Here is a 12,587-nt window from a genome sequence, read left to right on the forward strand (position 1 = left end):
AGGTGTTACTGTAAGGAACAATGGACTTGTAAGGACAGGGTGAGACACAGGGAAAGAAGAGAAAAAGCAGGCATGTGAAAAAGAAAAAAAGAGCTTCAGCAGTGGTTAAGTCTGGTAAAACAGCAAATTTTTACTGAGTGTGACAATTAGCGATGAAGACATACAAGAAAGTTTTACCTATAGACTGGCAGAATTTAAAATCATAATCATATAAAAATAATCTATTTCTGCACAATAAATATATCACTTCCCCTCCTCTTTCAGGTTGACTTAAAATGATGCAACTTAAGGATATCTTACAAACAACAAAGAATCTTAGTTAAGAAAATATTTATAAAGGAAGTTTTCCTTGCAAATTCCTATTTCTGAACAAGTGATCTGGAAAAAAAACCCCACAAAACTCTTCAATGATACCACTGATTCGTTAAATTTAGAGGATGTGTAGTCCAATTCTTGTCTCAACATCATTTTCTTATCTCAACAAACAGAAAAGACAGCAGCCCTGTGGTCATCCCATTGGTTCCATCAAACAAGGACAGCTTTATCAGGAGTTCCTACATCAGAACAAGGAGAAAAAACAAAGCAGAATGAAGAATTGAGATGGACACCTTTTACTCCTGATTGTTGAAACGGAGTTTCTGAGCCATGCAAAGATCTCTCGCCACACTGATCAGATGGCACTGAAGACAGGAGATAGTACTATCTGAACACATGCTCAAAATGCTTTGGAGAGAAATAGTTACATCCAAGCTGCAGGAGGTTCTTGCTGATTCTTGCAGAGATTATAAGCAGCTGTGTGAATGAGCATAGAGACAGGACACATTTGGCTAGATCAGTTTTTGTTAAGACCCATCAGTGGCACAGGAAAGGAATAGAATTGCCCTTATAATGAGAAAATGGTCTCATTTGCAGCTCTGTGATAAGTAGTATATATCATGAATCTTCGATTCCTTGTGCTTAGGCTGTTACTGCAGCTCCTCTGTTATGGCATTAACATACCATTTCTCCACAGCTCCTACTTATCTCAAACGGTCTCTGCTACAAACAGGTTTTTCACCCCTGGCCTCTGAAATTTCTTGAATTATCTGATAAGGGAAAGTTTCAGCCATGATCACAGCAGGCCCAGGATTCTGCCCAGATGTTATAATAAAATATGGGTCAACTGTGCTATATGCAGTAGTGTGAAGTACGGTAAGGGTTTTACTGAAGGGTCTTTAGAGAGACCTATAAAAGTTGAGCACAGCTTCATCATTCAGGAGAAGCACACTCATATCATGCAATCAAAATCATCAAAAGTGATTTCACAGAAAGGGCTATGTATTTTTAAAAAGTTCTATTTCACTAAGGTCTAGCAACAGGCAAAAAACATGGATATTTAAGAAAGTAAGACAGCAACACATTTTAAAAAAACAACAGTAATAATGAACACACACTAGCTTGTATTTTCAAAGCATTTTACAAAAACATGAATTAATTAAGCCTCACAACACCCTTGTGAGATAGTTAAGTATTATTAGTCCCATTTTAGAGACAGGGAAACAGGCATGGAGAGAGTATGACCTGCTCACCACCACACATGTCAAATCCAGGAACAGAACGCCAGATTTTCCAGTTTTCTGCCACATGTGGTCTGACCTCTTAAAAAGATGCTGGTCTTTAAATGACATTTGTTTCCTCTCATCCCTTTTAAGACACCCAACCTTCTTTCAGTCTGACATGAAAAGGTACCCGCAAGAGCTATTCATGATAAACAAGTGGAATTAGGAAAGAACATTTTTTTATAGACTGTGCATTGCTGCAAGCTGTTTAAGAAAAGACTTGACACGGGTCCTTCCACACTGCCAGAGTCAGAGTGTTGCTTCCCATCAGGCAACTGCCACCAGGAAACTCACTGAGGTCTATCTGCAATGCTGATACAGCTCAGAATCTGCAAAAAAAGAAAGGTAAGGTTTCTTTGCCACTTCCAAACATGGAATCTCTGTCTGGCAGGGAGTCTTCTCTGAGAAGAACTCATATGAATACAACTGCACTGAAAGCAAAGAGAGACTTTTATCAGGAGACTCTCAAAGTGCAGCCAAGGGCACAGATGTATTTGTCAGAAAACCTGGAAATGTTCCTATATTGTGCTCTGTGTCAAGAGAGATAGTCTGGAGGCATCAGACATCCTGGGGGTTAGAAAATAACTCTCCATAGTCACTTTGAGAAGACAAGTTCCCTTAGCATATCACTCTTGCACTGAACCAGGCAGTGACAATACTAGGATTAAAAATTCCAAACCCCCTGAAAATTCAAGTCAACAGATTTAACTCTATAAAAACACCAAATCTGGCAGATCTACTGCTGCCTGTTTGCAAACCCAGGCCCAGGTGTTAGTGGAGACATAGAAATAAAAACAGTCCTTCCACCTTCAGTTACATATATCCATTAGACACTATCTAGAGTCCAGGAAGCTAGTTTCACGACAGCTCAATCTGAAGATCTTCCCCATACTTTCGGATCAGCTTCATGTGGTTATGGTCCACTGACCACTGCTCTGGGAGGTGCTTGGGCTGCATGCTGTCCAAGAAATGCTGCCGCCAGCGTCTCTCCAACTGCATAAGGGAGCGCAGGCCTCCTTTAGCAAAACACTGCACCACCTTCAGTCCATGTGGCATGTAGCTCTCATTGCAGATCCTGCCAGGACACAAGCAGAGTTTATTTTCACACAAACCCACTGTCAGGCTCTAGACCTGTCTCCAATGAACAGCAAGACACTGAAGATGCTTTCAACTGCAGAGTTTAATTACAGACACACGGTAAGCTAACCAAGAGGGAGAGTTTTAAGCTTTGCTTCAACGCCAGACTGTTTTCTGGAACACAGTCACACTGGGAAGCTGGTTTCTTTGAACTGAGAAAGTGTTCTTTTATAGCAATGCTAAACAAAGCTCTCAAGGTCCATTACAAGCTCCTCAGGAGACAGATTGCAAATTTCTCAAGGCAAGAACTATATGACACTCCAGAGTCCCGATCCTGCCACTGAATTCCCTGTCTGGATAGGTTCTAACATTGGCACATTACAAACAACAGTGAGCATAACAAGGAGAAAATACTGACTTCCTGCAGACAGAGACCAGATACTAGTTAAGAAAAGATATTTGGGGAGGCTTTGAGAAAGAGGAGGAGGAGGATTTCTGATATGATTGTCTTTCAGTCTCCCTCCCTGATTTGTCCTTTAAAAGAAGTATAAAATAGCGGAGGAGAAGACAGAGAGCAAGAACCGAACGAGATTGCTAGAAAAGAAAGGGAAAGAGGGGAAGAAACAAGAGCTGCAGTTCACAGACCACTGCTGGGTTGAGGGGAGAAGAGGGTAAACAAAACCAAAAACACAGTAAGAAATGCAGAGTGTGCTTGTCTGCTTAGAGCCTTAAGCTACAGCACAAACAATTAGCTTCTTCCTATCCTTGCTTTCTAGTTAAATGTATCAAAGTACTATGAATCCAGACTCTGCAGGCTTATACAAGTGATAAAGTTATGCTTTTAGAGACTCATTTTTCCTGTGCAGATGAACTCCTAGTAGTCTCAAATTCAGACACTCCTTAACTTGACACCATTATTTCAGGGAAGATACCTCAATATCCCAAGGACACCAGCAAGAGGTTTTGTCTTATTTTCACTAAAAGGCTTTGGGAGGGGAGGGAAATCAGCATGTGTGATCCTCAGCTCTGCAAATCCTGCTGAATTTTCTTTTATTTTGCTACAGTACTATTGACCCAAGGCTCTGTGCATAAACAACTTTTTGTTGAACTTATATGCCAACATAAATGACTAAAACGCTACATCTACTGTTGGGCTTGTTATACCTGGTTTCCAGACCAGCTGCTTCCTGAAGCATCTCTGGGGTGACTACCTCTGTGTTAAAGAAGTCCTTGATGCTTTGCAGAAGTTCTGCCCTTCGGGAGTCAGGCAGGCTGTCTGCATTCAGCAGGGCTCGGGCCCCCGAGCGCACTTGCCTGCGTAGAGGATCCTCCAGCAGACGCACGCCTTCCTCAGAGCCGATGGGAGCACCAAACTCCTCAGCCAGCTGCTGCTTGAGATGGTTGTCATAGTAATTGGAGATGGCATGGCAGGACGTGCAGAGTAGGAGCACATCATGGGAATTGTGGTCCTTCATCTGGATAGGAAAGTGTCTTCGGTATTCGTGAGGAACAATGTTCTTCCTAGGGAAGACAAACCAGCCAGCTCATTACATTTGCCTGGAGCTGCTACTCCGCAGTTCCTCCTCTTCCTGGCCCACAAAGCGTCAACTAATACTAAAAGTCCAGGAAAACAAAGATCACCAGGGTCAGGACCCTCAATGCAGCAATAGGTTCTGCAACTTCTTTTTATTTGTACTTCTCTCTACAGGTTTGCTGCGTTCCTCTTTTTTTTTCCCCGTCTAAAAATTCATTGCTTCCATTTAAAAAAACATAAAGTGATTCATACTGTAACAAAAAAATAAAGCAATGCACTATGAGAAGCATACCTCTCAAACAGTAGCAGCTGTGAAGACAAAAATCTCACCCTTTGTGACCTCATGGGTTTTAGGCTCACCTAAACCTTTCAAAAATACAAGGATTAAGTAGTGGAAGGAATAGTACAACTATTTTCAGAAGGAGATGCCATCAGAACAGTGTGTGTTGGCATACTGCTGCCCCCTGTCATTCAAACTGCAGCACATACACATTCCATACGCTTTGTTCTTTGCAAGGGCCGACACCTCCTGCCTCTGTAAGAGGAAATGCTGGCCTGTTCAGTGTCAAACTTACCCAGAAACATATGACTACAGAGCATTCAAATAGCGGTAGCCCATCCAGGCTGTGAACAAGCATGATGTTTCAGGCCACTAACCATGCTTCCGGATGCCAAACTAGATGCAGACCTCAGTCCTGTTTTAAAAGATGGATTTTCCTCCTATACCACTAAACAACTCACCGGATATAGGACTCTCGCTTGCCACATACAACACACAGGTTCTCTTTGACTGTCAGGTAATAATCAACTTGAGACTCAGGACGTCCTGAAGGCTCAAACCGCAGCTTCACAACAAATGGGTCTGTGCTAACTAGCTCTGAAAGGGTAAAGGCAAATAGAGAACATTCAAGACAAATTTGCATTTGAAAGCTAAAATAACGATCCTAAAACATAGGATTCATCCTAGTGAATCCCCAACAGTATTTCCAATAAGAAAGGATACAAAAAAATTAATGCCCAGTTACGTAAGAAACAAGGCAAAACAAACAAACAAGCAAGCTGTATTTCAAATACCGACAGGAAAATTGGTATGCTTACCTCCGATCCCCTTGTCCAGATACCACTGAGCCTTCTTGCGATCACAAGTGCACAGGGGCTGTCCATCTGGAGCATGCAGGAAGCAGTTGTCATACAGTGGAGATTTTCTATGAAATAAGGGCAGCATCACAGCGACTATAATAGCATGCCAAAAAGACAGAGTTCTCTATAGCCATGTGTTCCACACTGCAACTCATGCAGCCTCCTCCAAATCACAGAAGTGCCCCTAAACACACACTTAAAGCTGCTGAGCACTACAAAGGCTGCTGCTAACAGAACATCTGAAAGCAGAACATCTGAAAACTTACCTGGGGTTCACCAACTGACTGTAAGATATCTTTGCTCTCCTGCTGCCAATAGAATTGTAACTCTGAATCCCAGTTTTCAAGAGATGCCACCAATGATGACAGCATTTTCAAAAAAAAATTACATTAGAAAGCAAAAGAGAATTGAAGTCAAGAAGGACAATGAGCTAAGAGTAAGCTAAAAGAGAGTGCCAATTTACAGGCAAGGCAGTTTCAAGGATCAGTTGCCTAAGCCCATACTTTAATGTTTTATTAAGATGACTTTTCTAAAACTTAGTGTAAACAGCAAGTACTTCATTCATCCAAGAGAAATGCTGTAAAAAGGCTCCTGCAGCACTGGGAACCCAAACACACGAGTCCATGGGAACAACAAAGCTGAGCTGAGGCCCTCTGAAACACAGGCACCTGACCTTAGTCAGTAGCAAGAAGTCGTGCTTGAGTAGTCTCTGGTGGTTTGTGGCAGTGTGTGGAAGGGCTCTGTTTTGCAGGAAACATTTCATTACTCTGCCAACCTCCTTCAAACAAAACTCAAGAGCAGAGCAGGCTCAGCTCAAGGAGCACCTGGGAGGAACTGGCCAGAGATACAGACATGTCACAATATGCTGTGGAAAAGCTTCCTTTCTTCTTCCCAGCAAGATCGTATAAATAAATACTCAGAAGAGCTCTACCAGCTAAAAAGGTTGATTCACAGGCTATGTAATCTGACACAAGGATTTCTTCTGAGGTCCATGGGGTGAAAAAAATCCAACAAAACAATAATGATACAGGAGGTCTCCTTCCACTGAGCATCAGCAGTTCAGCTGCTTTGAATAATTCCCAACTCTAAATGAATAAACATTAAAACTAAACAGGCTTATAGAAAGGAAGAGTGGAAAAGGACTTTTGAAACTGCATCCAGTCTTATTACAGACCAGAGCCATGCTGCTGGAGATACTGTAAAGAAGAGTTAGCCTATAGATCTCTCATGAAGTCAAGCACCATTAAAAACAATAAAAAAATAAACAAATGTGGGGAGATCTCAATTTAGCTTGGAATGCAATTTTGCTTAAATTTTAATTCTCCCATGAGGGGCAGTCCTTCTGTTTTGTATGACACAAGCTCCAACTGAAAAAAAAAAAAAAATCTGGAGGGACTTGCTGTGTACAACACAATACCATTAATGACTGCTAATGAAATCAATATTATTGACTGCATTGTAATGTCTCCTCTGCCAATCCAATAAACTTGAAAAGGAGAAAATAAATACTAAAATGACTAGTTTTCTTTCTAAATGGTAATCAGACAATTTTAGTTCCTACATCCAGTGATAAATTTTTAGATTGTATCCAAACAAAAACAAGCATATTGGCTCTCCACATCTTCTACTGCATTGAACTTAAAGAGACTTCTCCAGCTTGTTTTAATTTAAAAACAACTGAATTCTCATTAGCAAAAAGCTGTAAGAATTTAGGATTTGCTCCACAAAATCACCTGCGGGACAGGGATCCTGGATCCAGCAACAGCTGCCTCTGCAAGGCCAAAGTAGTACCGTTTCCTCCTCTCTCTCCCTGGCCAACACAGAAGCACAGTGCTTTGATGCTGCCACAGACTGTTCCTTCCTGTGCCCTCTGGCACCTCACATAACGTGTCTCACCCCTCCTAACCTCAGCTTTCAGCTCTGCTCTGTACCTGACATCTCTGTGGCAGCACAGTACAAACAGCAGTCCACGAGGCAGATCCCACTGAAAGGACAAGCTCTATGCAGTTGCCACCTTTTCCCTGGAGGAGACAGGGCATAGCTGTTCGGGCAGTAAATGCCACCCAAACAGCCAACCGCCTCCTGCTGGGACTCTGCTCTCCAGCTAATGCCTCCACAGGAGAAGGAAGGTCAAAAGCTGAAGACAACCCCTCAACCTGCTCATGACCTAGTAAAGATCCAAGTGCTGCCCCCGCTTTCAATACCACCTAGAGGGAAATGAGGAAAACAGAAACAGGATCTGGCTTCCATGACTGTTAGGTCCTGTGTTTCCTTTCCTAGCTCATACTATCCACTTTGTTTAATGAATAGAGCATGAGGCATCATTCAAAGTTTTCCATCTGTGGTGCAAAGAGTAAAATGTGCTCATAGACTTACCGTGCAGAATATCCCACACCCAGAGGCTTTCGCTTCTGCCTCCGTGGATCTCTCACTTGCTGACTGCCAGAGGACTGGCTATTCACTGAAGATTTCCGATTCTTTGTTTTCTGAGGGGAGCGTCCCTCTCCACTCTTCTCCTCTCCTGTGCTGCCACTCCTTCTTCCTCTAAATGGGATATCCACCAAGCCCCTGCATTTACCCAGCACGTTTTCCCAAGCAGCGGCAGAGTTTTCACCTTCAGATGTAGCAGGGAGGCTGGTAAATCCCAGCAAATGGAAGAACAGAGCCACTGAGACCTGGGCATCCCTAGCAGCATATAGAACCTGCAGAAAAACGTAGACATCGAGATACTGACAAACAGCAAACACTCCCAAACATTATCAGTCTTTAACAGTTGGTACAGTAAAGCAAGAAGCTGGATATATTTCCTTTTGAAGTTCACACAAAGTTCTGGCAGTTGAGTGACACTTCCATAACATCACCACAACCCACATTTTTAGGGTCAGTCAGACTTGAAATACTCACGGGTGCCCCCAGGAACTGCAAAGGACTGAAAAAAATTCAGGTCAGCCAGGCGTTAAACACCCTCCTGCCCCACCAAGCCCTCTCTAACTAATAAAAAGCTCCCTTTTGACATACTGTCTACAAATATTCAGTGTGGTTATTTACCCTGTCACTCCCTCTACTGGTCACTGATTTTGTAGACATCTGCAGCATGACTGTAAAGGAAGCGAGCAATCAGAGAAACCATAACGGTCTAAAGATGGTCAACAAGGTTTCCAGGGTGTCTCTCTAATATTGCACTCACTGCTACAGATTGGAGGAAAGAAAGTAATAAAAAGGTGAGGGTTTGGGTGCACAAACACTTCTTCAAGGGATCTTCCCTTACAGATCTTTCAGGACTAAAGGAAAACAAGGATCAAGAACGCAGGGAGAACAGCACAAAAATATCTGCACTGAAAAGGAGGGAAATGCAGGCACAGAGTCTGAAATTAACTTCAGACCACAGTCACACATAAGGTTTTGAGGCAGAACTCAAAGGCTCAGATCTCCCTGTTGTAATGCCTCTTCTCTACTAATAAGGTTGCTTTTCCTCCCAAAACACTAAGTTGAAGTGGAGGACCCACCTGATCTTGGGTCAGTTCTTCTGCCTCCCAGTTGCTGCAACGCACATGAGGAGACTTGTCAAGTGGGCAGTTCAGGACGTTTTCAGCTAAAGATTTCAGGCTAAGGCAGTTGTGAAGTAGATCCTTCCTTCAGTTTAACAAAGAAAGTGGAACAAACATATTAAAAATTAAACTATACACCCATGCAAATTCAGATGGCCTCATACCACCCTGAACCTGCCAAAACATAGTGCACATGATGCATGACTCCCACTCAAACAGCATACAGTTGCCTGTCAGCTTTACAGACCCTCTCCCTCCCTGCCGCTAGAATGTCCTTTCCAGTAATTTAGTAATTATCTAGTGCCTGCAATAGGCAAAACAGGCAAGGCTGGGAGTTGGTAACATTTAAGGCTGAAGCGTTTGGCTCTGCACTACCTACTTCTGAACTAAACAGACCTATGATAGAGTGATGGACCGCCTGCCCCAGGGATTCATGAGGAGCATGAGAGCCAGGAATGACTCAGAGGAATCCTGGCTACTAGTGACAAGAAGTCCATCCTCAGTGCTAAAAAGGCACCATCAGGTCAGCAGTCCCATGCCCCAGATCACTAACAACACACCCAGACATATATATACTTTATGTGAAGAATACTCCCAAGTAAAACATTTTATTTTAGGAAGAATGAAGGATGAGAAAATGGCATCATAATTGTAACCTTTCAATGGAAGCATTGTTATTAAGAGAAAAAATTAGACCTGGTTTATTTAGTCATTTTTCAAGAAATCCTGTAATTCAACAGTTCCACTTACATGCCCTGGCACATTTTACTCTATACTTCTAGGCAGTGTATTCTAACATCTGTTGACATGGTGATCACTCTCATTACATTACGTCACTGTGCCTCAACTTCTTAAAAGCTGAAGCATGATACCCAGAAAAGTCCCTAAGGGTACTGCATGGGAAGACTAACAGACACAATTAGCATATGAAATCTTCATGAAGATTTCAATTCCATTAAGACCATAAAATAGAAGCATGACATGTTCTTAGGCTGCAGCTGTCAATGCCCATCCTCTAAAACCACACTGAAAACTCCAAACCTACCTGCCTGGTATCATTCAGCATATGCAAACTGCTTTTAAAATATTTCCAACTTAAATGATGCCTCAAACAGAGCTGCCTCTGTCTTCAGACACTCACCGCTGTCTCATGGCTAAATACCGGAGATCCACGCTCCCTTTGACTGGAAGACCATAATCATGAAGTAACTTGCAAGCATCTTCCCAGCATCCTACCCCAACTTTCAACACAGCACTATCTGCCATGATGTCCAACAAAGTCTTTGGGATAGTCTGTCCACTGGAAACTAGCCTGGGCAACCGAACAAGAATGCAGAGGCCACTGGAAGAAGCCATCTGTAGGAGGGATACAGGATTCGCTTTTCCCTCCACAGATACCTGAAATACAGACAAAAATCAGAGTCTGGGTTACAGTGTTATTAGCAGTACTGGAGCCAGAACAAGTTGCAAAAGAGGCCACTGAAGACAGGAAATACCTATCAGTTTATACAGTCAAGTATTGTCACGTCTCAAATTTTACTGCAAATTATGTGATCTGTTTCACAGTATTACTGTCCCCAAGCTACTTCTTGCCACACTCCTACAAGAGAAACTTTTCCCCTTTCACCCTTCCTCCTCATAGCTGAGCTGATGGAAGAAATCAGACACATTTCTCAATCCACATCAGCAGAAAGCCACCCACTACATAACTGTTTATGGCAAACACATTAACTGTGGCTTATACTAATGACTGTGGGGTGAATAAATTTCCAGCCAAAATAATGGCAAAGCCAGGCTTTATAAATGACTCAAAGCTTGTTTTGAGAGTTCACACAGGCAAATGTACAAGCGGAAGAGGAACTTTGCTTTCTGGTAGTCCCAGTGAGTTATATCTACATATTGGTATTATCATCCTTTTGGGATTTATTATTCTTAAGAAATTGTTTCTTAAGATGTACCTGGATTTAAAATAACGTAAACCCAAGCTACTTCTAGTAAATCACCTTTAGAGAGATATTATACAAAACACATAATGCTATATTTAGCCATACAATTATCACTACGTTTAGTATAGTCAACTTATCACAGGAGTTCAATAAACTAATACAACTAGTGAATTAAAAACTTACAGTCAGCACACTTAAACGTGATAAGTGAAAAGTAGCAGCTACTTTACTGCCGTCATGACAGACAATCACACAGGCAGTTTCAATAGTCAGTCCTGTTGTATCCATTTAAGAAAAGGAATCACTCCACCCTCAATGATTTCCCATTGCAATTTGCAGTCTAAAGGAGGTGCTTCTTGATCACTCACCCACTCACAATCAATTCCAAGTACTGGCCACTTCTCCAGCTCCTTCTTCAGCAAAGGTTCAACACGATCCCACTCCTCCTGCTCTGAAACTATCACTATGTCTGCACCAAGGGTCCTCTCTACCCAGGAAAAGGTGGGAGATCTGAAGAAGGAAAGCACCTCCTTATCCTCTGCCTTAATCAGTTTCTCATCTCCTGAGTTTGTAACTGCTTCCTCTTGCTGACTACTACAGCATGCTTTTCCTTTCCGACGCTGGGTTGCTTTCCACAAAACCAGGCCCCCCACTGCAACACCCAGCAGGGTCGCCAACGTAATCGTCACTGCTGTTTGCTTGGGCATTTTTTTTTTATCCCCCTTTTCCCCCCTTCGCTTTACCCACTCAAAACGGCATTGTAGGATTTTATCATGGCCTGCAAAGAAAAATGAGAGAGGTGGAAATTAAAGACAACTTAATGAAATGTGTTAAGAGGTATTAAATACACCCACTGGTATCATAACGAGGTTCTAGTCACAACTCATGATCCTGACAGAAAAAGGAGCGGGTCCCACTTTGATAGACTGGGGGTCAGGGGACAGACTGCTGCAGTGGTGGACTGGGCAGTAATGGGAGCCTGAATGCTGCTGTTGATCACACCACCAAAGACCTTAAAGGGAATCCATTGATTTACACTGGTGCAACTGGATGCTTCCAGAAACTCTGAGATTCCAAAAATAAACTACCCAGGGCTTATATCAACACTTTTTAGCTCAGTTTGGAACCAGATCAACCTAAACAAGGATAAGACAAAATTACTGCAGAATAAGCATGTCCATTCACGCATTAGTAAGTAACAGGCATTGTCCATTACATTCACATCCATACTAAGGTCAAATGGCTCGTCAGGCATTGAAAAGCCCTAAAGAAGCAGCATCCGTTTATAACGCTGCTTTCCCTCTATCATGCAACAGCTTAGCTCCCCTCCAGTAAACTGAAATCAGTCCTGCCCCTGCACCCCCATCTCCCCAACCCACCGCGTTACTCTCAAAGGTCTGCCCTTGCACGCTCTTTGGCACAAGCAGAAGCAGCGGCGTGGGTGCCACTACGGCCCTGCGCAACCGCTAACGGCGTTCAGCGCGCCGACACCTGCCCCAACGCTTGTGAAACGACAGGTTCGTTTACTCTCACGTCTTAAACTGAGCGAGAAGACGGAAAGCAAGGAGGGTCACCGGCACCTGCGGCCTCTCTCCCCGGTGCAAGAGCTGCTACCGCTGTGGGAACCGGGGGAGGCAGGTGCGGACCGCGGCCCTGCGACCCCGGGCAGCCCGCTTCTGCGGATCCCGACAAACCGCCCCTGCTCAGCCCCAGCGCGGGCCGAGGAGGCCCAGGCCGCCCGCCA

General features: G+C 43.3%; 1 protein-coding gene across 1 annotated transcript in view; it reads right to left on the reverse strand.

Annotated features, from left to right (window-relative positions):
- Positions 1 to 396: 396 nt before the first annotated feature.
- Positions 397 to 12,587, reverse strand: part of EXD2 (exonuclease 3'-5' domain containing 2) — a 12,651-nt gene continuing 460 nt past the window's right edge. The window contains exons 2-11 of the mRNA XM_010574165.1: positions 11,587 to 11,621; positions 11,212 to 11,353; positions 10,039 to 10,295; positions 8,856 to 8,982; positions 7,726 to 8,051; positions 5,616 to 5,657; positions 5,308 to 5,414; positions 4,951 to 5,086; positions 3,840 to 4,196; positions 397 to 2,673 (exon numbers count right to left, since the gene is read on the reverse strand). Coding sequence (XP_010572467.1) covers positions 2,457 to 2,673; positions 3,840 to 4,196; positions 4,951 to 5,086; positions 5,308 to 5,414; positions 5,616 to 5,657; positions 7,726 to 8,051; positions 8,856 to 8,982; positions 10,039 to 10,295; positions 11,212 to 11,353; positions 11,587 to 11,618 — 1,743 coding nt within the window. The 5' untranslated portion in view covers positions 11,619 to 11,621 and the 3' untranslated portion in view covers positions 397 to 2,456. The remainder of the gene's footprint in view (positions 2,674 to 3,839; positions 4,197 to 4,950; positions 5,087 to 5,307; positions 5,415 to 5,615; positions 5,658 to 7,725; positions 8,052 to 8,855; positions 8,983 to 10,038; positions 10,296 to 11,211; positions 11,354 to 11,586; positions 11,622 to 12,587) is intronic.

This window comes from Haliaeetus leucocephalus, unplaced genomic scaffold, assembly GCF_000737465.1.
Source record: "Haliaeetus leucocephalus isolate CR32 unplaced genomic scaffold, Haliaeetus_leucocephalus-4.0 Scaffold417, whole genome shotgun sequence".
In the NCBI taxonomy this organism is placed as follows: Eukaryota; Metazoa; Chordata; class Aves; order Accipitriformes; family Accipitridae; genus Haliaeetus; species Haliaeetus leucocephalus.